This window comes from Anarhichas minor, unplaced genomic scaffold (assembly GCF_050575085.1).
Source record: "Anarhichas minor isolate MPS153535 unplaced genomic scaffold, ASM5057508v1 ptg000004l, whole genome shotgun sequence".
NCBI classification, from domain to species: Eukaryota; Metazoa; Chordata; class Actinopteri; order Perciformes; family Anarhichadidae; genus Anarhichas; species Anarhichas minor.
The window spans coordinates 9,029,615-9,057,196 of NW_027466450.1; the positions used below are offsets into that span (position 1 = coordinate 9,029,615).

Below are 27,582 nucleotides of genomic sequence, written 5' to 3' on the forward strand. Positions count from 1 at the left end.
TTCCATTTTATTTATTTATTCATTCATAAAGACAACTCACAATCATTTATGTATGTGCCAGTGTGAGCCAGCTGGTCAATTTTCAACTGCAGTCCTTCGGGTGTTTTGATGTTTTGAAACCAATAAGGAAAAAAGTCATACAGAGATTATATTGGTCCTCAGTGAATACATTTAAAAAGGTCGAAATTCAACGTATTCGCAGTTTTATTTTTTATTTTTTTTATTATTTTTACACATTTAAATTATTGTTTTGAGAAAAAAAAAAATTTGCATATTCAGAAAGTCATACAGTGAATATGTTGATCCTAAGTTGGTAGTTATAAATGGTACGTTACAAAAACTTTCAGATTTTCATGACAAAGTCATACAGTGATCATGAGTAGTAAAAATCATAACTTTGCAAAAAAATAACCTGCCATATTTCCATTCTCATAACAATAATGTACATTGATTATATTGGATTATAAATGACGTTTCAAAAAAACTTTTATATCTTCATAAAAAAGTCATACAGCGATTATATTGCTCCTAAATGAGTAGTTTTAAATGATAACATTGCAAAAAACTTTCATATTTCCATTTTCATGACAAAGTCATACAGCGAGTATATTGGTCCTCTGTGAGTAGTTCTAAATGATAACATTGCAAAAATAATCAAAAATCATATTTTCATTTTCAGAACAAATTCACGTAGTTATATATAAACTGGTCTTCAGTAAAGACAAAAAAAAAAACATCTTTCATTTCAGAAGTTTCAAAACATAAGCATGTCAGTGATACCATTATTTTGTTTATAGTAATGTTTCAATATGACGATATGGCTAGCAGCATCTTGACATGTCAAAAAATCTTTAATTGACTCTGCCAACATGACATGTGTGTTTCTCTCTAATCCCTAATTCACATACGCCTCTACTTTACTGAGAAGCTCAGATGCCTTGTTCAGTGCTGCCATTCCATTCTCTGATTTGAACTGTTCATTTGGAATGTGGGGAAATGGATGATAGTTTGGATACTGAGTCTTTTTGGCATCCACTCCCAGAGTCTTCAGATTCTCGACAATTTGAGGCAGAACTCTCAGTTGGAGGTTGTAGAGCGAAACCTTCATAGCGAGGGCTGAAATGGAGCTGCTGGTGGGATGTTGACCATCTCTTTTAAGCTGTGCAGCTATGAGAGACTTTTCCACTGCTTGATGGATTTTGAACAGACACCACTCTGTGCTCGCCCCACCAATGTCTTTGTAAGCTGCGTTGAGATCACAGCGAGCTTGACGACACCAGCGCTTGGCCTCCTCTTTGTTTGGACTTGGGACATTTTCATTATGGGTCCAAAAGTTGTAGGAATGGTTGTCTCGAGAGAATCTCTCTCGACCATCTCTGTGATGCCTGGCCTCCTGATTCCATTGCTGATAGAAGTTGTTGAAATTTGAGTTCCTGCCTGAATAGGACGAGCCTGCAGTTTTGCCTTTGCCTTTGCCTCTGCTGAGCTCTTCAATTTGATTCTGTAAGTATTTGAATGCCTCAGTTGCAAGAAGTTGGCAGTCAGGGTTTTTGTCGGGATGCCATCTAAGGTACAGTCGTTTGATGGCTTTATGCCTCTCCTCCTCAGGAAGCATCCAGATATCTGCCAAACATTTGTCAATTTCTCTTTTGGCTTCATCAACAGATGCTGGTGAGGATCTTGCTGGTGAGGATCTTGTAGATGAACTTGTCGCTGATGGTTTGGAAGAATGGGGCACAGCTCCTGCTAGTGGCACCAGCTCCATGCAAGAAGCTTCAGCAGATGTGCAAGTCCTCCCTCCAGGTTCTGGCTTCTTTTGTCGTTTAAACTGATACAGGTCAAGACAACTGACTTCAATTGGCTCATCTTCTCCAATTTCTATTTTGTATCTTTGTGAATAGGGTCCAGCGTGCCCAGGCAGTTCTTCAACAACAATTGCATAAATATACTTGTTGTTAGTGCTGTAGCCAACATATTCCCCCTCTTCAAAGTTATTGAGGATGTCCATGTCTAAGGAATCATGCCATTCCTCTGGAATTTCGGATCCAGGGGCTGGTGGATTAAGAAGGACACTTTCAGTTTCAGCACTGTCATGGATCCCATTCTTAGCCAGACAGCTCAGAACATCTTGAAGACTGTCACACATGAGAAGATGTCCGAGGACTAGGAGTTGCATTGATTCCATTATGTTACCTAATAGAGCATTAATCTCTTTTGTCAATGTCATATTGATGTCACTTATCACCTTGGGAGCCATGGTATTGTTGTGTTTCAAGTAAAAGGTGCAACCCTGTTGCCCTTGTTTGACAAAAACATCAGTTTCAGTGGCAGTTTTGTTTAGTGGCTGTTTATTCACCCAAAGCATTGTTTTCAGACTTGTGCAGCAAACAATCTTAATACTGCCAAAAGCCTTCTTGCACATGTCAGTAGCATCCTCTTGTGTCGTTTTTCCTTCAGACTGCTCTCTGATCAGGCAAATTAGTCCATGTGTAAATGCTCGTGAGGACAGATGTCTGTCAAACCATCCACTAAAATCACAGTCCGCTTCAAGCTCACAAAGCTGCATGTGTGATTCCACTAATTTCTCCTCAGTGAATTGAGTCAGCATTTTAGGCTTCAAATTCTGAGGCAGCAATTGCAGCAATCGATGATGCTGATATCTGTCACTGCCCAAATAACATTCACTGAGTTTCTCGAGCAACAGAAACTTATTCTCCAGCGCTTCTTCTAACCTTTTGATCTCAAACACTGTGTCATTGTAGTAGATTGTGCATGATAGGTATAATTTACCATCTACTGCAGGAAGATACAAAGTCTTTACATCGTCAAGGGACTGGTTTCCTTCAGTGTTGATTGACTTGAAAAACTGCTCAACAGCACGTTTCACGGTTTTCTGTTGGTTTGGGTTTAGTTGTTGTTTATCACAGGAATCAGCATAAACTGCTGCCAGAACATTACAATACTGAGCTGCAGTAGGTTTCTCCTTTACACCAATTTTCTGGAAGAAGTCTGTGAACATAACGTCCTGCGGAGAAATCTTGTACAAATACGGTCTGAACTCGCGGTCATCAGGGAGTGAAAAAGACGCACAATCAGTCCTCACAAGTCCTTTGTCTTTTTCAACCAGCACAACTGGAAGACCAGCCAATGGTTGTCCTTCAAACTCGTTTGCATGCAGATAGGCATACGCACTTCGAAACACCTTAGCACGGGTTTGGATCAACTTGTCAGTTTTACATGGTGACCGACAGATGTCGCTCATGTTCGTGGTTACACAGTGTGAAGGTGGTTGTTCAAGCGCTCCTGCATTCTTCATCAGTTTCAGGAGCTTCTGTGACATATAAACCGGTAGATGTATAATTGGCATTGAAGACCAAATCAATTCTTGATGCTTGGGATCGCTTTCCATCAAAGACCCTCTTATTCCAACAGCAGTTCTCTCAGCAGCAAATGGTTGGTGATAGTTGCACAGTTCTTCTTGAATTTTCACAGGAAAAATGAACTTGATGTCAGCTATGCTCTCCAGAAACATTTCCTCTTTGTGTTCGTCGTCACTCACTATCTTCAAGGCTGCCCTGAAAATAAGTGATGATTTCTTCTTCAACTCTTCAAGTTGACCGTTTTCTTTTGAGTCCGATTCTACTTGTTGTGCAAAATTGATGATGTGATCTTTTGACACAACATGCTTCATCCCAAGTTCTCTGAGTAAGTCTTTCGGTTTTGTTGTTAGTAGACTTCCTTCACACATCTCAGTCCAAAATCTCTGAGGCACAAATCTCTCTTGGGGCACCATTTTCTTGTATAGCTCGACACCGTCATCAAAGAAATATGATGCCGTCTCCAATCTGCCTTGAGAATTGGGAATTAATTTCACTGTCTTCATTGAGGAGATGATTTTCTCCCTATCCTGAGAGCAACTGAATTCTGGTGTCATCAACAGTTTGAGGCAGTGAAGCATCTGCATCTCTGTGAGTGTGTGTACAATGGGCAGAATGAACTTCATGAAATAGTCCAAATCAGTCAGGGTTTGGATTTCCAATATTTCTGACAGATTGCAGTTATCTGGATTATTTTGGAGAAAAATGCTGCTGCTGTCGGACAGCATGAACAGATCTGGAAATGTATTTGAATACTTGCTGTCGAGGATAAACACCTTTTTAGGCCCATCGATCCTCACTCTGTTACCATGGATTGTTTCAAATAATGGCAACGACTTGAGGTTTCTCTGATACTTTTGCTTGTCTTTGGACTTGGATACTCCAGACTGCAGGAAACACTGTAGCTCTTTCATCTCTTTATTAGAAAGCTTGGGAAACTCTGAGTGGTTAATGTTGACGACCTGGTCCAACACAGAGCTTTTATCATTCACATCCAGAAGTTCTGAGCCTGGAAGTGAAAAAACATGTCGGTCTCCATACGTTGTGAAGAATGCATTGTCAAGCTTCATAAAACCAAGTTTAAAGAGGATGCCTGATATGTCGTTATCTGAGGCAAACTGAATCACACTTGGCATGTCTTTCATTGTTTTCAGAAAGAGCTTGTTTGACCTTGGAAACACAACAGGTAAAATGCAACAGTCACTGAAGAGTTGCCTCACATCACTTAATGTCAGGCCTTGTTTATCACCACTAGATGTTGCAGGTTTAACTTCACTCATTAAGAACTTCCAAAGTGATTTTAACCACTCCAACATGGTCTCGTTTGGGACATGAAGACCACTGTCTCCATCAACTTCACACTTCTGGAGAAGCTGCTGAATTAACGGCTTCAGATATTCCGCTGCACGGGGAACCGTCAAACTCTTGACAAGGCTTAAACTTTGTAGAGCACGAATGTGCTTCATGTTGGTCTGATAATCTGCAAATTGGGCCTCGTAGCCAGAGAACAGATCTTCATATCTTGATATCAGTTTAGGAGATTTGGAGTTAAACACTCTCAAAACTTTATCTCTTGTGAGAAGAAGTGGTAGCCCATTGAGTAAACTGGAGTTGTCCTTGGTGACCTTTTTCAATTCCAAATCTTTTAAGCAGAAACTCAAGAGCTTTGACAATCTTGTTTCATCTCTGATCAGAGTGGCAGTTATGGGCAACGGTAACTGCTCATCTGTTTGGGTTGGGTCATTGAGGGGTTTTTCTCTCAGGTAAGTCTGGACAGTTGAAGGATTCACATCTTTCACTTTAATGTCAGCGGATCTGAAACTTCTCCAAACTTGTTGCATGGAAGACGGAACCAATGTCATTCCAAGATCTTCCAAAATGGGATGGATCTCATCACTTGCCAAGTGTGTCAGGTAAGGTACCTTAGTTGTCTCAGTTTCTCTAACGTTACACCAGTCGAGGGAGTACTGCATAACTTTTTGGCCTGCAATTATTTGTGTGAAACTCCTCATCACTGGAATCACATTAAGGCCTCTTTCTTTGATTGATCTGTATACCTCATGTATCATTTCATGCCATTCTTGGCCAACATCTTTGGACACAGTTGGCCAAAAACATATATACCATGACGTAATACGTTCAGAAGGGACTTTCTTTTTCGCAATGCCACAGCTGATGTGATGAAGGAGATCTGCATACAGTGGAGCAATGACATTCTGTCTCAAAGATTCATTCCAGTTAGATTTACGACTCTGCCCATCTTCTTTCCAAAGGCCTCTTCTGGCAGAATCTACCTCAAAGTTTGCATTGATGTGCACTGGCAGTCCAGTTCTCCCTGGCAAAGGAAGTGAACAAAAGGCTTGTCCATTAAAATCCATAGGAGTGGATAGTGCTGGATCTGAACTCTTGCCGATCTTTAAGCTCACACGCGCTGCTATGGCTACTTGGGGAAGTTTGTCTGATAGTGTTAGCTCTCTGTCACCATTGATTTTAAATGAGCCAAACTGTTCCGCAATGATCCATCTAGTTTGTCTTTTCTTGGAGGTTGAAATCAAGGTTTCATAAACAGCCTTGTCTGCCGTTGTTGCTTTGTCAGATTGCATCGCATTTTGTTGAAGTTTTACAAAAGCCTCTTTTCTTTCTCTGCATTCCTCTGGTACACTTTTTTCAACTTCAAAGATGGTTTCAAGTTCCCCTGAATGTTCCTGAATTTCATGGAATGTTATTTTGCAGATGTTTTTCAGAAACAGAATTAGTCCTTCGGGATCTTCAGAGAGTGCAGAGCATAGTTCTTCCATATCCTCGTCAGTGACTCCATTCAGGGATATTTTAGAGTCGTTTGCCATGGTCCTTAGAGGTAATCTGAACATGGTGCCTTCTTTAAGAGAAAATTGGTCTGGAAGAAAAGATTTGTAGACATCCATGTACATGTTCTTGAAAGTGTCAACTAGGTTATAGCCAGTGCCAGAGAGTGGTTTATCTGAATAACTTTCAATGTATTTCTGATTGGGATCAGAAATGCAGAGTATTTCATCTCCAGTGAGGATTGAGGGGCAGTCAGTCAGATGGTAAACAGAGTTGAATCCTACTCCGTATTTTCCTGTCTTCCCTGGAGAGTTGTGCTTTCCTCCTTCTCCCAGCTGTTGAATGCCAGCCAGGTCAGTGTCAGAAAACACTTTGTTGTTGAACACACACAGTGCTGGACCCTGCAGCGGGTTCCATTTCTCCCCAAATGTTTTTTCTTTGCCATGATGTCTTTTGTCCCAAACAAAGTGAATTTCTGTTGCCTCTGCATCATCAGCATTTTGAATAAGCTCTTTGAGGATATCCTTCTTAGCTGGATAGGCTGAAATTATGTTTTTAATTCGAACAGTTAGTTGTTCCTGCTGTTCAAACTGAAAAGCATATGGTGAAGTGTTCTCAACTTCGCAGTTTTGGAGGGTACAATGCCTGGTAGTTTTGATTCCAAAGTGGCATGCCAAAGCACGGGGCATAAACTTGTGACATAATACAACACCTGAAGCGACTGGCATCCATGGGCTGTCGTTGTAAAATATCTCACTTGCAGGTTGTAAAACACCATGTTCGTTGGGTATGAGATAGTCAATAGTTGTTTTCTCTTCTGGCTCATATATCCCTTCTTTGAGAATTGTGAGGCAAATTCTTAGATCACTCTTTGGCAGGGTCTTGTTACCATGTAGAGAGTGCAGTTCCTGAAGCACATTTTGAAACTGAATGGTTGTAAAACAGTTTTCAACACCTACACTTTCCCAGAGCCTCCTGAAACCATTGAAGGCAGTTGGAAGAACGTAGAGATAGGGTTTTGCTTCAAATTGCCCATTTTCAGCTACACAATTCACATTTACAAACGTATTGCCAACAAGAATGAATGGGAATGAATTTGCCCTCTGTGAAATTAAAGTGGAATCCCCAGGATCACCGAGCCACAGATCCAGGAACTTATAGCATTCAGATGCTATTTTGTGAAGCATGGACGCGTCAATGGTTTCAGATTGCTCACAGGCTTCTTGCAGCTGCTGAAGCACTTCCTCAGGACTTGGGCTGTCATGAACTCCCAAAATGTGCAGGACTGGATCATTATTGTGTGTTTTCAGATTGGTATCAAGCACATGTTGTGTCATGTTAACGAGTGGGGAGCATTTGCCAATGAAAATATCAGTGGGTTTTTGAAATGTTACATTTCTGTCCATTTTTGTGTCACCGGGGGAAAATGCTGGGAGAAATTCAGTCATCCTTAGTGTTTCCCAGTGGGGAGAGTCTTCGTCATTCGTGTGACTCTTCATAAGTTCAAGAAGGCAATTCAAATGCCCATATGCCTTCTTTTTGTCTGTGCTCCAGGTTTTGGGGATTGTGCCTGCTTTCTGTGTGATGTCTTCCAGCGGGAGATCATCATTTGCCATTCCAAGTTCCAACAAGCGTTGAATCCTTTTGGGGGAGCAAAAGTCATTTTTTGTCCCACCAAGCAAGCGTCCCTCTTCTATTTCAAAAAGACAGGACACTCTCCCTGACGGATTCACAAGTTTCCTGATAAGCTGGAGCTGTCCACCTTTTGTGGGGATGCATGGATAGCAGACCAGTAGTTTGTCAATGTCTTTGTTATTTAGGTCAATAGCATGCAGCACAAGAGTATCTCTAGTCTTAGAATCCATGGTAGTAAGGTTGTTAAACACTACTTCTTGGTAAAACGTGTCCCAGTTCCATGTTCTCTCCTGTAAAACTTTCTCAAGGCCAGACTGTTTGAAGCCATTTCTCAACCACAGTGGAAGAGGAACAACATGTTTGGGTGCTTTTGCATGTTCCTTGCATACCTTCACTACAAGTGCACTGATGTCCTTATCCTCTTCGATGCTCTCATGTAGAAATATGGCATTGTTAATTGAGCACCAATGTTCTCCATCACTAAAGAGCTCTGGGCCAATAGAGTTCTGAGCAATGGTGGAGAACAATGCATCAACCAAAGGCTTGAAAGTATCACTCACTTTCTCTCTATCAGGCAAAAATGTGTGATAACAGTAAGGTTCCAGTTGCTTGTTTTCAGACATTTTCTTTAATGCCAAAAGTGCAGTAACATATGCCGTCACTACTGGATCCTGAAGAAGGGCTTTGTTCCAGTCATGTTTCACCCCACTCTCCCACAGACCTTTTCGGTTACTTGTCACAGCAAATGTTCCATTTACATTGACTGGAAGACCTGTGCGAATGGAAAGAGGGAGGAAGCAAAATGCCTGTCCGACAAGATCTGTTTGTAATGAGGCCAGTTTCCCTGTTTCTGGATCCATCTGCAAAGGCACAGCAACCCCCCCGATGGGCAAAGAGAACCTGGCTTGCTTGTTTTCTTTAAGGGCCATTTGCAACGACCGATGTGTCCCAAAGCAGTTGTACAGTAGCCAGGGCTGGACTTCAGTTACACCAGATTGCTGACTAGTTATTTGGACAATGTTGACTGTGCCGCAGTCAATGACTTCTTCGCATTTTCCATCAAGTTTCATCAATGATTTCTCAGCTCCACTTTGCTTTGACAAATTGGTTTCATCAGTAATCCTCATCGTACTCACAGTGGTTTTGGAGACAGTGAGGACGGTTTCTATTTCATCATCTCTTGGAGGAGTTGATACATTGTTTGAGATACGTTGTAGAGACAATGTATTGATGTTCTTCAAAAACAGCAGGTGCGTTTGTGAATTGTTAGTAAAGTGCTGTTGAAAAGTGATGATATCGTCTTTGTGATACACCTTTGAACTTATTTCTGACTTTAAAGCCTCTTCTTCAGTTCGGAAAGGTAGTCTGATCAGAGTGCCTGGATAGGGCTCAGGGGGACTTTGTCTGCTGAAATTACAATCAAAAATGCGTTCATATGGTCCAAACTGACCAGGAAAGCAATGAAAAAGTCGTTTCTGAGAGAGATCCAGCTTGATTCCAGGATTTGTATTAACTTTGATGTGATTCTTGAGGTGTGTCACATTTGGATCAAGTATGAGAAGACTGTTGCCACTGAGGATAGAAGGAACATCTGTCACATGATACACAGTATTGAATCCAAGTCCAAACTTTCCAATTTTTTCCACCTTGTTTTCCTTCGAGGCAGAACCAACTCTGACAACATTTTTCCAATCCTCAGCTGTGAACTGCTCATTATTAAATGCCCAAAGGCAAGGTCCTTGACAAAGAGTCATGTCAGGGTCAATGAGACTTTCAGGGCTATCTTTGTGTACTCTGAAATCCACCAAGAATTTGCAGGCATCTGCCCCAGCATCCTCTGCATTTTGAATGAGCTCTTTGAAGATGTCACTTTCTTCATCATACTCTTTAAGAATATTTTTTATCCTCATTGTTATCGGTTCAGATTGTCCACACTGTTCTATTCCCACTAACTCTGGATCAAGGATGTGGGTACTGAGAAATCGGATGTTAAACCATTCAGCAGCTGCTTTTGGGATTTCTTCATGTACAACGTGAATTTCTTCCTCGCTGTATGTAAGCTCCTTCAACCCATTTTTGCTGACATCACAGAAGACTGCGGTTGACAGTGGTTTTAGGGTATGTTGTTCACCCTCTATGAGGACTGGCACTGGGATGTCATCCTGAACTGTCTTCTTCTCTCTCCACAGCCAGTTAAGAATTTCTACTGACACCTTTACCTCAGAGGCATTTGCAAATGGCTGTTGCCTTTCTTCAATGGTTTTCTGGATGGAATAAAGAATACCAATAATTTCTTCATCTGAAAGCGACATTCTCAGGCCAAACTCTCGGAGCAAGTTCTTGTATGGCCAAAATTCATTTGGCACCTTCCCAATGTAAGAGCTCAGATCAAGATTTGGTGGGTAGTCTAGAACCAGATCCTGCAGTGATACAAACTGTTTGTGGCTCCACAGCCAGGGTGTGTCCTTGTACATCTTTGTTGAATATACAGAAATGTGGTCTTGCATGTGTTTGTAAATGCTATGCAACTCCTTTTTGAAATCCACATTTGTGTCAGGATCAGACATTTCCTGTACTTTTGATGTCAAGACTGACAAATTCTCGATCACTTTTTCAGGTGGGGGCAGGCGTTTCAGACCAAGTTGGCTGCTCATTCTGTCACTGAACTTTTCCACCAGAGGCATCACATGCCCAACAATGTTGTTGTACACAGAATCTCTTATTTCATCCGGGCAGAAGAAAGAACTTGTCTGGTAAGAATTACCAGGATTAGGACATGGGATCCATTTTAGCATCTTGAGGCGATGAAGCTGGTCTTCAGAAAACTTTGAGAGTAGATCATTTGTGTCCAACATCTTCAAGAGCACCTGAGCTCTATTGAGAGCTTCAGTTCGAGAATCAGCATGACGTCTATCAATCAGTGTGGCGGCTTGAAGCAAGTGCTCAGGTGACACATCTACTTCTTTATATAGCAATCCGAGATCTGTTAGGCTTTGAAGCATCTGTGATGTGTGAGTGTATGAAGGTGGGGGGAAGAAATCAGACTCAAAAATGACTTTAAAGTTTTCAATTCTTGGATCAAAAAAGCTTGAGGTCTTTTTCAGATTTCCATTCACTTCAATGAAGCTCAAGTCCTTACATCTGCCTTTCAAGGTCTGACTTTGAGAGAAAAGGATATCACCATGCTGTAAAATCCAAGTCATGATTTTCTCAGTGTCTTCTTTTCTGCAAGTCCCCCTCTCGATACAATCAATGAGAAGATTGGTCGCGTCAGCGGTGCTCAAGAGATTAACTTTGAGCAGCTGTAACAGTCTGCGATCAGCCTCAGTTGCACACTTCACAACGGAATCGGGCATAGGGAACTCTGCTGGTACCGTTAGACCAGAAATTAGATCCACAGCTTGTTTTGATTGAGCTGCAACACAGGAACCTTTCATGGTCTGAAACAGAGGCAACTTTGAGAGTAAATCTTTCTCAGTGGTTGAGAGAGCATCCACACGAGGATCCAGATGAGAGAGATAATCTTTCAGTTCTTCTCGTGCTTTGTAAGATGCAGTCTTGAATTCTCTGATGAGATCCTGAGAATCTAAATTTGCCAAGACTTTCATGACACTCCTTGGAGATGGGCACAGCACATACGAGTCGAGGTCTTTGTGTGTGAGCCAATCGTTTCCTCTCACCACTGTGCCACCGACTTTGTTCACCAACTGAGCTATTTGTTCTGGCAAGTTCATCTGCTTGCTTTTCTGAAAAATGAGGGTTGTTTGCCGCTTTAGTCTTGCTAGTGACACAGGCTGACTGACAGAGAGAGGACTGACTGGTATTAATGGCATTCCAGTGAAACTACTTAACTCTTTGAAGTGAGTGTTGAGAAATTTCCAGAATTCTTGGAGCCAGTCTAAGGGTGGATGTTGGCTGCTGCTGCTGATGTCCCAGGTAACAAGCCCCGTCTTCATCTGCTTCCAGTCCTGTGGCAAATACCTCTTTGTATATTCGGCAACGTGGTCTGCTTTAATGTTGATGACCTTGAAGAAATCTGAAAAATAGATTTAAAAAAAATATATATACATAAATGTTTGTGTAGTGTGAAAACATGCAGATGACAGATGTAAATAACTTTCAAATCACTTTACTATAAAATGACATTTCCTACTTTGTCTGGCCAGTTCTTTCAGGTGGGTACTGCAGGCTGGATTGAGATCATCTGGGATGAAGAGGTGTTTGCAGAATGGTAGCAAGACTCTGCACAGAAGATAAGTTTGTTCATTGTGCATGTAACAAAAACGAGGACATTGGCATTTGATCTTGGTGTACATTGAGTGACCAAATATTTATTCTTTTACAATCTAAACAGAAATAAATAATAGTAATTGTCAAATAATATACTGAAGCAAGTGTGAGCCAATCAATACAAATTATCCTAGATTTGGCTTTGGGGAACTGCCGCCAACATTTGGCAACTTAGTATGTAATAGCTTTAGTAGCTTGTGATGTAATTGCTTTAAATTACATAAAATTATTATCAACTTCTGTTAATCTATTTAATATCTAGACTGTAAAGAGAATGAAGCCAAACATTAGAAAACCTACCTTGGAAATTCTTTGCTGTGAATTAAAGCAGTGTCCTCCTCTCTGTTTGAGAAAGATCTGAAAGAGCCATCGTTGAGTGGAAGTAGCTGAAGACCCTCGAGTTCTCTGTATTTGCCATCACTTAAGACATATTCCAAAAGCCAGAGTTTGTCGTCTTTAGAGATGATGTGCACCCTACGGAGAATGTCCCTTAGGAAAGTTGGAGTCACATGTTTTAGGGTGTTGAAGTGTGGATAAGCCTCCTTTATAGCTCTTGCAACACTACCTGGTAAAGTGACAAGATTTTCTCCACATGAAACCAAAGTCCTTTTAATGGCGGCCACTATGTCAGGGCTTGTTGGTCCATTACAGGGGAACACGGCTTCCGATAGAGTGATGAACTCTCTTTCATCTTTGGCAAGAGAGAGGACAGCCACATTCTGTCGGAATAAGTGATGAAAGACATCCAGAGCAACGGCATGCCATTTGTCTTTGTGCTGTATCTGGGCGATATCTGGCCAAAGATCGTACACGGAAGAGACAGGCAGAATAGATTTTTGGGCAAGTTTGATGGCATCTTGCATGATCATGAGGTATGCCTGTGGGAGCACCTTCTTCATCAGCAATTCATTCCACACAGCATGTTCGTCATGTTTCTGGTCTTCCTCTTGCCACTTGATGTGTCTTCTGTTGTCTGTGAGGCCAAAGCACGCGTTGATATAAACTGGCAGTCCCGTCTTGTTGGATTCATTGTTTGGGAGAGGAAGGAAGCAGCTCAGTCTACTCTCACTACAGTCTCTCTTCTTATCACAAGGGAATGCCAAGTCAACTTGAGGGAAAAAGCTCAACTTCTTTGCAAGTGAATCAAGATTTTCCACATTGCCTTCTTTCATGGTACATGTTGTCACAAGCCACTTTGTTTCTTTTTGGTCCTCTGAGTTGAGGGTTATCAATTTGAACCTTGTTGAACCCTCGACGATTGACTCCTCTTCTGACTCCAGAATGACATCTGTGGGGACTGAGGAGTTCACTTCAAGTCTGGTGTTAACAGTGCCATGTACATCGATATGTATCAAGGACACAGAGGTCACATTTTTCAGGAACAGAAGGCTCAAGTCTGCATCCATAATGAAGCTATCAAAAAGCTCAACCACCTTGTTGGAGTCATATAGATTATCTGAAATATCTGATGCCTTATTGCGCAAGGGGAACCTGAAAAGTGACCCGTCAAAGTGCTGATCCTCCATGATGACTTTTGACCATTCTCGTTTGCTTACAAGTGAAACTATATCTCGAAAGGGTTGGAACTGATCATGCATAGTAGTTAGAGCTTCTTGGTGTTCTGCATCATCCAACGACCACAGAAAACCCCCCCTCCTTTCTCCAAATACTGTTTCTTGGGGGTCCATCATGCCAAGGTGCTCTGAACTGAATATACTTGGCACATCTGTGAATGAAGTAAAACAGATATTGCCCCATGAATTTATTATGCATGTTCTCTAAAGACAAAAACGTGTATCTGTACATAGTTTCACCTGTTATGTGGTAAACAGAGTTGAAGCCGATTCCAAACCTCCCAACTTTGTTTGGGTCATTGCGCTTGCCACTCCGCCCTGCCATCTGAATTCCCTTCCAGTCATCCTCGGTGAACGCTGCATTGTTGTAGGCGTAGAGAGCAGGACCTTTGCAAACACAATAATAATTTAATGTGTTCATTAATTTTTTCAATTTGGTGATTCCTGACAATAATAGGCAACAAATCTAGAGAGCTGGTTAATATTAATTCCTCCAGCTGGGCACCAATACGAGTTCAGTGCCATAATGACCCTTACTTCTTCTATAGGTTCCTTGCACTGTCGCAGGAAGTAAACTAGGACACATTATGAAGGTTTACGTTGAAAAGTGTGAAATGTTCTATAACTGCTGATGTTGAAATCGATCCCAGCATGCATTGAGTGAGGTATAATGGTTTAAGAGGCTGAGGTTGAAAACATATAATCAGTAGACATGAGGCAATTTCCGCCAGAAGGTCTCAATATTGTAAAGTGTTGACTAAAATAGGAACATTTTAAGCTCTTTTAATATCCTAATATGGTGACCACAGTCTATTGTACATTTAGAGAAATGTAGAAAAGACATCCTTATTTCTGCTGAATATAAATGATTTAGCATATTAGACCCTAATGCCATCCTATCAAGTGATCATAAGAACAAAGTTTGTGTCAGGTCGCCAGAAAATGTATAGTCAAGATAAAAAATAATTTAGTTTTAATGAATAAAACATTACACTTTTTCTCTTTGGTAAAACAACCTGGACTATGGGAGGAAACCCACATGACAACAACAATCGCATACAAACTCCAGGGCTGACATTTTGATTACTGGCTAAGAATATTTGCTCTTATCAATTTTCTCATATACATTTTTGTTGAAAAATACATCACGACTGTTGTAGATGCGACATACCTTGGTATTCTCCCAATTCATTGGTCCAAAGGCTCTCAGTCCCATAGCTTCTCTCATCATGGATGAAAACCACTTCCGTGGCTTGAGCATCATCTGCATTTTGAATCAGCTCCTGTTGCCAGATAAAAACAATAACCATTAGAGCTTAGCAGACCAAATCTAATACTCAAGGATTACCACGTTCCTCTGCACAACTGCCACTGTGCCAAGCTCCAAATCTGGGCAACATAAGAGTATAGTTAAAGCCCCAGCACACCCTTAGTCCAACTACACAGGTGTTTTCACTTCAACTATGTTGCCTAATTAGACCTCGTCTCAGGACTGTGTGGGCGTGTACAAACTATGCTTGATTGACATCTCCCTCACTTATCTGGTGTTTTGTTTAATCTGTTTGGGTGGGAAACCCATTCCCCTTTATCGTTCTCATTAGTGCATAGTGCTTGGCGAAATGTCCTTTCCAGCACATCTCCAACCAGTTTCCACAAGACTGAGGATCAGCAAGAGTAATTCAAAACACCTTTGTGGGCGTGCAGAGTGCCACTTTAAGAAGAGTGAGAAATTGATAAGACTATCAACATTACATGGAGTTACCAGTTGATTTATTACACCCAAGGCTAAATCTAATACAATCAAATTCAGTGGCTCTGTCATGAATGTGGTTTATTATGTTCAGTTTTGTTGACATTGCCTCAGAAAGTCATTTCTGGTCATTTTTGAGGGTGTAGTTTGTAGTGTTGTTGAATTGTATCGACTTATATTTACATATAATTTTATGATGAATGGAACTGGTATCTCAAGTGTATAGTCAAATGGAAAATAACTCCAATGTTTGAGTCAATTAACAAGAAGCAATCCAGTGTTAACATGTATTGATAATAACTGTTTTATCAGTGCTTCTTTTTACTGTTGGGACTTCACAATGTGGTTGAAACAAAGGAATTTTGCCTACCTAGCAGTGCAACAGCCTGATTCGAGTTTAACCACACCAAACCCCACCAGACAGTAAATCTCATCTATGTGTGAGATTTGGGTCCAAACCAACACTGGGGTCTCATTGGAGGAGGGCTATAGGCACCACGGGGGACCTCTGTGATACGGCCATGATGTCACCGAGACATATCAGTGCTACCACCAAAGCTGAAGACAGAAATTCTAAGAAACGCACCGTCCGCTACGAAGCAATTTCAAAGTAAGACGCTTTTGTCTGGGCAGACATTGGTCATAGTGTGTTTGTAACCTTGTTTGTTTTGTTTTTAAGTTTAACTGTAATGTTAACGTGTTATTGTGCATTTTTACAGACCACCGAGTTCCGTGTAAAAATGACTGTTGTGTTGTTTCAATGCTGTTGTAAGAGTGCTGATCCATGCAGCTATAATAGTGTTTAAATCCACCACCGCGAGTAAGGTTGATAATCTGTGCTTCATTAGTTAAAGGTCCAGTGCTGCGACTGCCGAATCTGAGTTTGCCAGTCAGGTTTCTGTGTGATAAAGTAACAGTTGCTGTATTTTACTGCAGCGGTGAGGGTCTGCCTTGTTTTTAGTGTTTTTAATTCTCCTTATTGTTTAATTAAACTAACCCACACACACATACAGGTTGTGTTGTTATGCTCATCTCAGACGTATGTGGTGTGTAAGCACGGCCTGTATTGTGTGCCTCATTAGACCATTAAATAATCGTTGATTCTATGCTATTTTTGTAGTTTTGGGTAGCATAATCACAGACGAGACACTTCCGCCATCTTTGTAGTTTTCTCTCTCCTCCGCCATTTTGTAGTCTCACGTGGTTACGAGATCACATCCGCCATTTTGTAGTTTTGCATAGCGTAATCACATACGCGATTGCGGCCGCCATTTTTGTAGTTCTCTCTCCCTCCCCTTGTTATTGTAATTGTTAGTTTATATTATTGACTTGATCAGTATTGTTAGAAGTAAATAAACTCGGTTATACTTTAAAGAGCAGTTTTCTGAGATTACTTTGTGTCTGTGTATTGTGATAATAGCTGGATATCGTGGCTTGTGTTTGAATTCAACCTTCACTGTTCACTCTTAATGTGCAATAGTACTTTGACTATGGGCAGATTGAGTGTCACGGTCTTGGTTTAGTTTTTTTCCGTTTTATTTTGCCTCGTGTCCCATGTTGACTTCACTTCCCGCCTTTGTGATTGTGTGCCCTGCCCCTGATTGAATCCTTGTGTGTCTAATCACCTACACCTTCCCAGTGTATCTAAACCCTGTTCCCCCGTCTGTGTTGGTTCGTCCGTTCTACTCTACTTCCCGGAATATTCCCTGCTATCCTGTATGTATCCCTCGTGCCTTTTTCCAAATTACCTGATCCCGTTTAGTGTTTTGCCCGTTCTGGTTTATCCTTGGATTTTGTGTTACACATTTTTGGACTTTTGGAAGTTGTGTTTTTAATATTGTCTTGGTTATTAAAAAACAGCATTTATTCTTCTGCTCCCCGTGTCTCTCTGAATTTGAGTCCATCCCCTAGTTTGGTTATTGGTCCCTGATCTCAGGGTGGTGCCCCGTTATTCATATTTGTATTAATGTCAACAATTTAATTTTCATACTTGCTGATAACCAAACAAGCTCCTGCCAGATCCCAACATTACCAGAACATTTGGACACATCATTGTCGGAATAGTATAGATGCTATTGATATTATAAATGAGTTAGTTAGTAATCAGTTTCAGGTTCCTAGTACTGTGCGTGTTAGAGCACTGTTTTGGCTTACTTGTAAACTTAAATAGACTCGTTTTTATATAGTAACACCCGTGCTTTTCCTACCATGGCAACTGAAAATTTCTGCTGTGAAAAACAACAACTTATGGGAGCATGTTTTACGCCACAGTGTCAAGCTAAGCAAATGAAAAAGATTAGAAAATTGGCAGATTACTCAGCATGACCCTAACATTGGATACATTTTTGTTGAGCAGTGTCTTAAACAGGCTCTCACAGTTGGTGACATTACATGAAGTTATTTACCTCCAACACAAAGGACTGCTTCACTGACCAGTTAACCCAAATGAGATTTCTATTGTGGGGAATACAGCCAATGTGTCAACATTAAACGGAAACGGTCTTCATTTGTTTGCCATTATTATTTAACAGGGCACAATACATTCAATTCAAAAAGATGTTGCCAAAACCTCACTTGCTCATGAATGTGTTCTCCCTGGGTGGGGGCCCCTCTGGTTTTATACAATTAAAAACCAATGTCATCCATGCATTCATTGAGTGTGACACATCATTTGTTGTTTTATTGACAGGACAAAAAGTGCAATTTGTATCCTAAAAGTCTGTCAATCAAATAAAATCACCTGTTTTCAGGATTCAAAATAAATTCAAACAGGATCAACATGTTTAGCAACCACGCTGGTCATACCAAAAGAAATGGACTTCCAAAATCCATGTGTATTAGCTAGATCTAAAGAATAATGCTATCCATCAGTGAGAAAATATGAAATGCTATACAAAGAAATTATTACAAACCAGTATTTGACGGAGCATTTTACCCACCTTCAAAATTTGTCCACCATCTGGATACCGACGGAGAATATCTTGCAGGTAGTCAATGAAGGGCGGAGCTGTTGCCCCAAAGGACGTTCTAAACAAAGCGGGAGAATTAAAGAGTCAGAAACTAGAGTTAAAATTAAAATCAACACAGAGTGAGTCCTCATGAAGCAATTAAGGTAGGAAGAGATGGGATTTGAGTCAAGTTCCACCAGCATGTATTATGTTTTACTTACTTCTGTACAATAAAACAGTAAAAAATTAAGAGCCTGAAGTTACAGTCCAAACAAGATGTTAGGCATAAAGGCAATATACAGCCATACACATTCAACTTCCTCAAAAAAGCAATCTATACAATCCTCGGGCTGGGGATGACATGATTTCAACTCAAATGTTGCTTCACTGCACTTTGGTCAACATAGCATGTTATTCCCTTGATGGTTCAGTTTGCACATAAAACAAGCTAAAGAGAGAAGTGCAGCTCACCCAGTTTTTTTCTTGGTCTTCGAACTCATCCTTTCAGGCTCAGAGGCTGTAAGAGAGTCAGAGTACATGGCATTACATTGCAGAACAATTCCATGTTATGGCTGCACCTGCTGCCACACAGCTAATGTAAGTGTCGTTAACACTCCTGCACAAATTTTGTTTTCTATAGTTAATTTATCCTTTCGTTGAGTTTTGTTTATCTGTTGACTTCATGCACATTGCAGGCGACTCAGCAAACAGATGGTACATTGCTTTTGTTTCACACACACAACTGTGTACATACATCATACTCATTTAGTATTGTTGGCAGTTGTAGTGCACATATTTAGTTAACTTCTAAACAGCAACACTTAAGTTTGTTTTTGGATGACTTTGATGAGGTCGTGGAAATCTTGGCACACTGGAGTAAAGGACGCACTTCAAACAGCGGCGCCTTTAAATACAGGAAGTGGCCAATTGGAATGTACCAAGTGTCCGCCACATCATGGGGGATTTGGGATTTATGGTTTGGAGATTTTGTTTATATCTCTATAGCAAGGGCGTAGGTTTGGTCTCAGCATTGGTAGGGACACTGGGGCGTTTCTAGGATTCAAAGAAAGGGGGGGCTTAGCCCCAAGCGGAGTACGTGCGCGGCAATTATTTTTGGGGCCCATTTGGGGCCGTGGATATCCATTGTTTCACACAGTTCATAGATTGGTTCAATCAGAAAGAGTGTGATTTTGCTCTGTAGTTTTGCTTGCATTCAGTATATGATAACACAAAAGACAGAATTTGAGGGTCATAGTGAAATTTGACAACACAAATATGAACTTTTCTCAAATAAAGAATATCCGCGTCACTCCCAAATCCTAATTCTTAAAGGGACCGCACACAATGGATGGAGAATGGACCTGACAGTGTCAACTTTATATCGTTAAGTATGATGATAGGCTGTTGGATCGTAATTTGAAGGGGGAGAAAACATACAAACCAGAACGCACGCACACATGTAGCATGTTAGAGTTATAAATAACTTGTCCATGTGAGAAACAATAGTTTAATTTAATGACATCACCAAAATAAAAATATATATTTCTTTTTTTTTTTTTAAAGCCAATAATGGCAAATTATTTGGGGGGGCTGAAATAACGACGCCCCTGGTTGATATTATGTTGAACAGGCAAACTTTATTAAAATATATTAACATTTGTGTAATTTGGAACTGATTTAAACATAATAACAGTAACAAAACCTTCGTTTAAATACAAAACAGTATTCTGCACCAAATAAATAATAATAAATAATTAAATAAATGAATAAAAAACGTTCTGCTAAAATGCCAATATACAGTAACAGTATATTCTATATCCAAAATATATATAAAAACCTTTTCCCAGTTGTGCAGCCAAAAAAAGACAAAAAAAATTAAAAAATTAAAAATAAATCTATTCTGCAGCACTTAATAGGCTACAAATAAAGTGCTTTCCTCCTTTATGCAATTATTAGTAGTGCTGGGCAACGATTACAATATTTAATCGCGATTAATCGCATGGATTTTTTGCGATTAATCGCATTGTTATGGCAAAGTTCAATAATTAATTCAAAAGTGTATTGCGCACTTTTATTTTAAAAGTACTGCTATATGAACAAAAGGGCAATAACATTTGGTTTGTAAACACTTTAAACAAATAAGGTTATTTTTAACAGCAGTATTCCCTTTACACAGTAGCAGTTCTATCTCTTCACTATCTGTGTTCAGTGTGCTGACTTTATGTGAAACGTTCCACTGCTGTGCAACAGGAATAAAATGTTTCAGCACGTTTCAGCAAAAATGTGTCTTCATGACAGTCAGAGCATGTGAATGCAGCTCTACTGTTCATCAATATAATGCTGTAACTCCAAGGTGATGATGGTTACCCAGCGATCAAAGAATAAAGACACTTTACGCACAATTTAGGTGTATTTTCCCTTTAACTCACGATGCAGCATGTTTTATACTTAATGTGAGTATAATTCATACATTGTTGGCATCTTATTCTGAAAACCGGATGTTCCTCTGACGAAACCGGATGTTGTCTCACGTTAATCTTTCCGCTAATTTTCACGGTCCTTCGCTCGCTCCCGATCTGTGCCATTTGAATGAGTTTACCGTGAATTTCAGCATATAGGTGCACTAAAGTGTAAGTGTCTGCTGAGTTGACCACGGAGATCTGAGGCAATTAAAATTAACAAAATATTGGTGGGGACAATTATGTCTTTCCCAAACTTTGGTCGTGACTAGTCCCTATGGACCCTATGCAAACCTACGCCCTTGCTTTATAGTATTAGTTATTATATTATTAGTTTCATTGGTGCTTTATTTTTTGGTTAATTACTGAAATATTTAAATGAATAGACTTATTGTCCTGATTCTTATAGTTGTAGTTTAGTGGCGGGTCTTTGTTAAATCTGTGTTATAAAAACTGGTCTGATCAATGCAATGTGCCACCTGGCCATCAGAAACTAATCACTCACACACCGATGGCACAGCCTTGTTCTGATTAGAGGACGAGCCGCTCTGCCTCACCTGAGGCGCTCACAGCGGTAGTCTAACTAGGGCTAGTCTAACACGGAAATAACAATATAGCAGTATATTGATTTGAAAATACTGAAAAAGTTTGTATCCCTCTCTGGTGGAATTGTAGGCTGATCACACTGTTCACGCCAAACCAGGAAATGGATCCATGCAGAAATTTATATCAGACTTTATACAAAATAAATACATCAATTAGCTTTCGATGGCATTTGAGCGAAAAGTACAAAACAATTATAAATCCTAATCTCTGAGAAAACGCCCCGTTTGTTTTCATGAGTAATTCAAATGTAACTTATTTCGCGGATACATTTCTCTGGCATTAAATAGTTTCCTCTGTATGTTGGATATCGCTGTACGCATTTTCCTCCAATAATTACCGTGTATTTAGTTAATTTATTTACTCTGATATGCTAATCAAATAATACTTATGACACATTGGTTAAAACAAACGTAAAGTTACCTGAGTCATATTTGTGAAGAGTCGCATCAGTTCTGCTGCTTCCAAGTTTGCGAAAGAAACTAATGATGATCCATCAGTTCTACTATTTATAAAGGCTGCTGATGTCCAACCCCAAAACCACACGTCGTTCTGTCTCTTTTGTTTTCCACACATCGTGTGTCATTCGTACGAAACGAAACTTAAGTAAGACGCAAAATCAAAGCTAAAGACAGGCCGTTTATTCTTACATCTACAATGAAATGAAACTATTAAGTTTCGAGTTTCGAGGCACGGAGGCATCGTGTCCGTGTAAAGTTTCTGAATGCAGCTCACTACCAAAGACAACAAATCATAAATCTAGCTACAATATCATCATGATGTGTCGGTTGTATCTGTGATGTTGGATTACTAAAGCACACCTTATAAAGGGAACATTCATAGTCAGTTTAGTTCATATTTTGTGTTTTTCCTCGTGAGTTGTAATGCACTGACTCTCACTTAAAGACAGTTATTCCTCCTCTCGCTAGATGATGCTGCAGGCTGCAGCCTGTCGTCGGTACAAACCGGGCAGCTTCTTGCAGGAAGACGCAGGGCAACAAAAAGCTATACCCTCGTTGTAATCGGGCTGTGTTATTGTGATGTTTTAACTGCGCTTACGAGACAATTGCGTTCAGCACGTGCAACATTTTCTTAGGAAGAATGAACACGGTACGTAAAATCTTGTGTTAATCTGGTTCAGCCTTGATCTGCTGTAATATAGGTGCGTCTACCTTCAGCTACACCACTATAAAGCAGAATAATCATGATGGTTTAATCCCTTTTAGATGTCCCTGTGATCTGTCACACAGTGACAACCTCCCACTCTGGATGTAGATTGCACCATGTTGGATAAGACCAGCGATAAAGACCAGCAGACTGGGCACTGCTCAGACTGTGGATGCAGCCTACCACAGCCTGACTCTGATTCAGCCGACACCCCAGCCCCTCCTAAACAGCAGCGTGTGGACAAAGCAGCCCGTACTTCCAAATGTCCAAAGTGCCAGGCGGGCAGCAGCCTCCCTAATGGGCGACGTCCACACCGCCGCCTCCGTCTGGAACCTCACAGCTGCAGCCTGTGCTCCAAAACCTTCATCTCCTCCACCCACCTGGCCCTTCACGTGGCCTCCCACAACAAGGAAAGGAAGTTCAGATGTAGCACCTGTGGCAAGTACTTCCATCAGTCCTCCCACCTGATGGCCCACAAGATCATCCACAGCGGGGACAGGCCATTTAAATGCCCAGAGTGCGGTAAGACCTTCGGCCGAGCCTCACATCTGAAGACCCACCAGCGTCTCCACACGGATGAAAAGCCCTTCAAGTGCACCTATTGTGACAAGTCGTTCACACAGAAGGCTGGGCTCCTGGCACATGTACCTGTACCTGCACATGTACATACACCGAGACAGTGTAGCTGAAACTCTCCAAAATACTGTAATATGATTGATATCAACACAAGTTTACTCACTTTCCAGTTTTGTTTAGAATGATTATTTATTGTGAATGATACATTATCTTTGTAAGTACCACACTGTTGTTTTATAATGTCCATTGTAGCTCATAAGGCTAATTGACATTTGTAACAGTAGCATTTCAGTGGCTCTAACATTATATTCATGCTTAATGTTTTCTTAAACCCATACAAGCCTAATGGCATGTACTAACAAACAAAAACAAGTGACCTTGTGCTGCTTAAGGGTTTCTTTTTGCTGAAGCTTATATTATGGTTGTCTGCTGTTGTAGATCCTCCCAGGAGTGAAGGTGATCATTGCCAACACAGAGACTAAAGGACCCTTGGGAGACTCCCATCTAGGAGAGGTAAGTCACAACGTCATCTGCCTTTTACAGAGCCGACTTGTTTTACCGTCACCTGTTCCACCTGGTTGTGACCCACAATTTACGTGCACTTGTTATCAGGTTACAGTGGGCTTTCCGCTGTAAACTAATCTCTAAAACGTCTTATCGACTTTCTCTGGTAGAGAGCCGGTTCATCTGCACGTATACACATAAAATACATGTATGCAGGTGCATACATGTAAAACTGTCAAGACAAGTCAAGTTTTCAAAGCAGAAAAGAAACACAAAGTTGCAAACATCTTTATTTGTAATTTTATTGCCCATGAAGACCAGTGAATACATTATTCTCTTTTCATATAAAGGTTGGATAATGGCACACTAGATCCATTACTTTGATTGTGATGTTATTATTGTGTGTGTGTGTGATAGATCTGGGTGAGCAGTCCTCACAATGCCACGGGCTACTACACAGTCTACGGTGAGGAGGCGCTGCACGCTGACCACTTCAACACCAAGCTCAGCTTTGGCGACACGCAGACTATCTGGGCGAGGACGGGCTACCTGGGCTTCCTGTGGCGCACTGATCTGACGGATGCCAGTGGAGGTGAGTGGAGTCGCTCCAACTCAGTGCATTACTTTTGATGTGAGCTGGACTCGTACTTTGATTTTTGGCTCCCCAGAAAAATAAAGATATTTTCTACCTTCTGTTTTTCTCTCAAACATCACCTCAAAACTTGATATATTTAACTTATAAGACAACAATTGATATATCTGAGATTGTGTGTGTGTGTGTGTGTCTCAGAGCGCCATGATGCCCTCTATGTGGTGGGCTCTCTTGATGAGACTCTGGAGCTGAGGGGAATGAGGTATCACCCAATAGACATCGAGACCTCCGTTATCCGTTCTCACAAGAGCATAGCTGAATGGTAAGAAATTTACATCAATACTTTTATTACTGTTTAGTTTAAATGATTTATTATGTAGTCAGACGTGTATTCATTTTATATTCAAAATATAGCAAGATGAATTCTGACTACTAACTTCTCTCATCTTCCCTTTTCCTCTTCTTCTGTCTTTCCCTTATGCTCACCTCATTTTCTCCTCATGCCATCTTTTCTTTTTCCTTTTTTCCTTCCCTGCGTGCACCCTCCACCTCCTACTCCCTCCACCTCCTACTCCCTCCTTCCAGTGCGGTGTTCACCTGGACCAACCTCCTCGTGGTGGTTGTGGAGCTTGAGGGATCGGAGCAGGAGGCCCTGGACCTGGTGGCCCTGGTCACCAACGTTGTCCTGGAGGAGCACTACCTCATCGTAGGAGTGGTGGTGGTGGTCGACCCCGGCGTCATCCCCATCAACTCCAGAGGGGAGAAGCAACGCATGCACCTCAGAGACGGATTCCTGGCCGACCAGCTGGACCCCATATATGTGGCTTACAACATGTGAGGGCCCTGCTGCAGGAGGGTTACCCCTCCACGTGACACATCACACAAGAAGAAAAAGCAGTAAACGCAGGGCACGTAATTGTAGCAGGCCCGGGGTCCGTATGGCTTCTGCTGAAAGAAACCAAGCTCTTCTTTCTCTCTCACAGAGGGGGAATATGAAAGAAACATGGATGCAAAACTTCACAGCAAAATGGAAAGAAATTCCAGGAGAAATAGGAGCGACACAAACCTCGTTTTGTTTTTTTCTCCCTGTGATTTCTAGCCTCAACAATTGTTGAAGAGAGTTTTGTATGTATGATAGAGCGTCTGACCCCTTAAACCCGGGACACTCAATAGCAGTACAGCAGGTGGCTACGGTATGATACTACACTGTTCTCCAATATTTTGAATGTTCGTTGTGTCTGCTATACACTTGTGCCATACAGACAGGACTGACACCAGTACCCTAACCCTGGTTCAAACTAGCTCTCAACATGTTTCATGTTCACAGAGCCTCCTGTGCCATTGCAGGTCGTATGTTTTCCATAGAAAAAGTCTATCCCACGTATATAATGTCATTTCCTCTGTGGGAGCAGCTCTTCAGATTACGGCTGCACCCTGAAGTGAACCCTGATATTTGTGTTCAGGCTCAGTTCAGATCATGTTATTGCATCAACAAAGAGTCACACAGCTGCGGTGTTGGAGGGGCAGTTGGTGTTATTTGTTACTCATCCCGGCAGTAGTACTTTAGTTTGTGGTGTCCGAAACAGAACGTGCAGAAATAATGTTGTGGTTTGACTTAATCTTTTCCTTTCTAAATCTGAAATCTGTAACATAGTTATTGTTTTATCTGAACAAAATGCAATATGAGTGATGTGAAAGATGAATTTTGAATGACTGCAGACAATAAGTGCCGATCGTTCGAAGTCATGAGATGGAGGAATATAATCGTTGCTTACTATTAGCAACGTGCCAAATGATATGAATTAAGCCTTAAGTGTTTTTCCAGACGCCTGATCCTATTCCAGCTCCTGTTTGACTCAATTTTGTGAAGTTTATCAGCTGTTGGATAGGAAGGGCAAATGCAGAGGGAGGTTAGGTATGGTGAATCCTGCTCTTATTGCACCCAAAGTCTTTAATCTTTTTGGCTAAGATGAATATACTTGATCATAACATCAGCCACCACAAACACACTTACTCCATAAATATGTTTAATAATGTCTGTCCCTGTTGAATGTGTGTTTTATAGCGAAGGTCTGCAATAAGGTGCAGTTGGTATAGGTTTGACGCAGAATGAAAAATGTGGGTTGCATGTACCATATGATGGCAAGTGTCTAATATGCTAGTAACACCTTGACCTCCCACCTGATCCCATTGACTTTGCAAAGATTCACTTCACTGTATGTTGCTTCTTTTTTCTACGTGCACATCCCTTCAGAAACAGGCTCCGGCCCGCTGTAAGTATGTACAGGTTTTATGTAAATTATTAATAGATGGAGGAGACGACAGGAAGCATAACACAAAGACTGAATCTGGTATGTATGTGAACTTCTCCCTCACAGACAAAACATATTTTAAACGTATGTGTGGACATTGGGAAGAGACATGAAAAGCCTTGTAAACATTTTTATAGTAGGAAAGAACAGTGGGAACTTGCCACTTCCGTGATGAGGCGAAGCACACTCCGAGCACAAGGAGAAGACAGTAATGTGGTGGTGACTGCTGAGTCGTCACATCCTCCAGAGCAAACTTTTGTTGTTAACATATGAAAAGATACATTTGTCTGATATATGGTTAGTTGTCATTATTTTCATAACATGATTTCTTAATGAATAAAAAAGTGCTTTTAACTTGAAATGTGTGTCGTCACTGAACATTCAGGTGTCGTCTTTTTTAAAATGCTACAATTTAAGGTTGTAGTGAAATATTTCAGTTAAAGCTTCTTGTAAAAAAAAAAAACGTGCACACCCACCCCTGATTTGTGGGGACAAGAGTCAATGAGACGTTAAAACTCCCACACAGTTCTGAGATCTAATCAGCCAAAATAATTTAAATCTTCTGCACGGGTTTAATGTGGGTGCTGTACAGCTCAATATGAAAATATTATCACAACCTCATACAGAGTTTTTAGGACTTGTGGTGCAACAGCGAAGCAACTTTTACAGATTCTATATTACTTTGATATATTCTGTCACTATAGCCTACAGATTTAATAATATATTGTACTATTGGCAGTACTTCATATTGTAAACCCACCTACCAACTCAGCTACCCACTTAAAAAAAGAAGAAAAAAACCAGCAATGGATTATACTTTTTCAGAGAGTGGTTATGGAAAAGGACGAGGAAGTAAACTCACTAGTTGTAGTGATACAGTGTCCATCCCTGGCAATAGTTTACTATGGTATTTAATAATGTAAAAAACAGGAACTGATGTTTACATGATAAGTATAATGATAGGGTGAGTACTTATAAATGATAACAAAC

The 27,582-nt window shown here is 40.8% G+C and overlaps 1 protein-coding gene across 1 annotated transcript; it reads right to left on the bottom strand.

Annotated features, from left to right (window-relative positions):
• On the bottom strand, positions 1-21,994 carry LOC142968667 (sacsin-like). The gene is made up of 8 exons (XM_076108648.1): positions 21,865-21,994; positions 18,851-18,896; positions 18,371-18,458; positions 14,853-14,964; positions 13,922-14,068; positions 12,408-13,833; positions 11,971-12,059; positions 1-11,853 (listed from the first exon to the last, which is right to left on the bottom strand). The coding sequence occupies exons 2-8, from the start codon at positions 18,877-18,879 to the stop codon at positions 896-898; spliced, it is 12,849 nt and encodes a 4,282-aa protein (XP_075964763.1). The 5' UTR covers positions 18,880-18,896; positions 21,865-21,994; the 3' UTR covers positions 1-895.
• Positions 21,995-27,582: the final 5,588 nt, after the last annotated feature.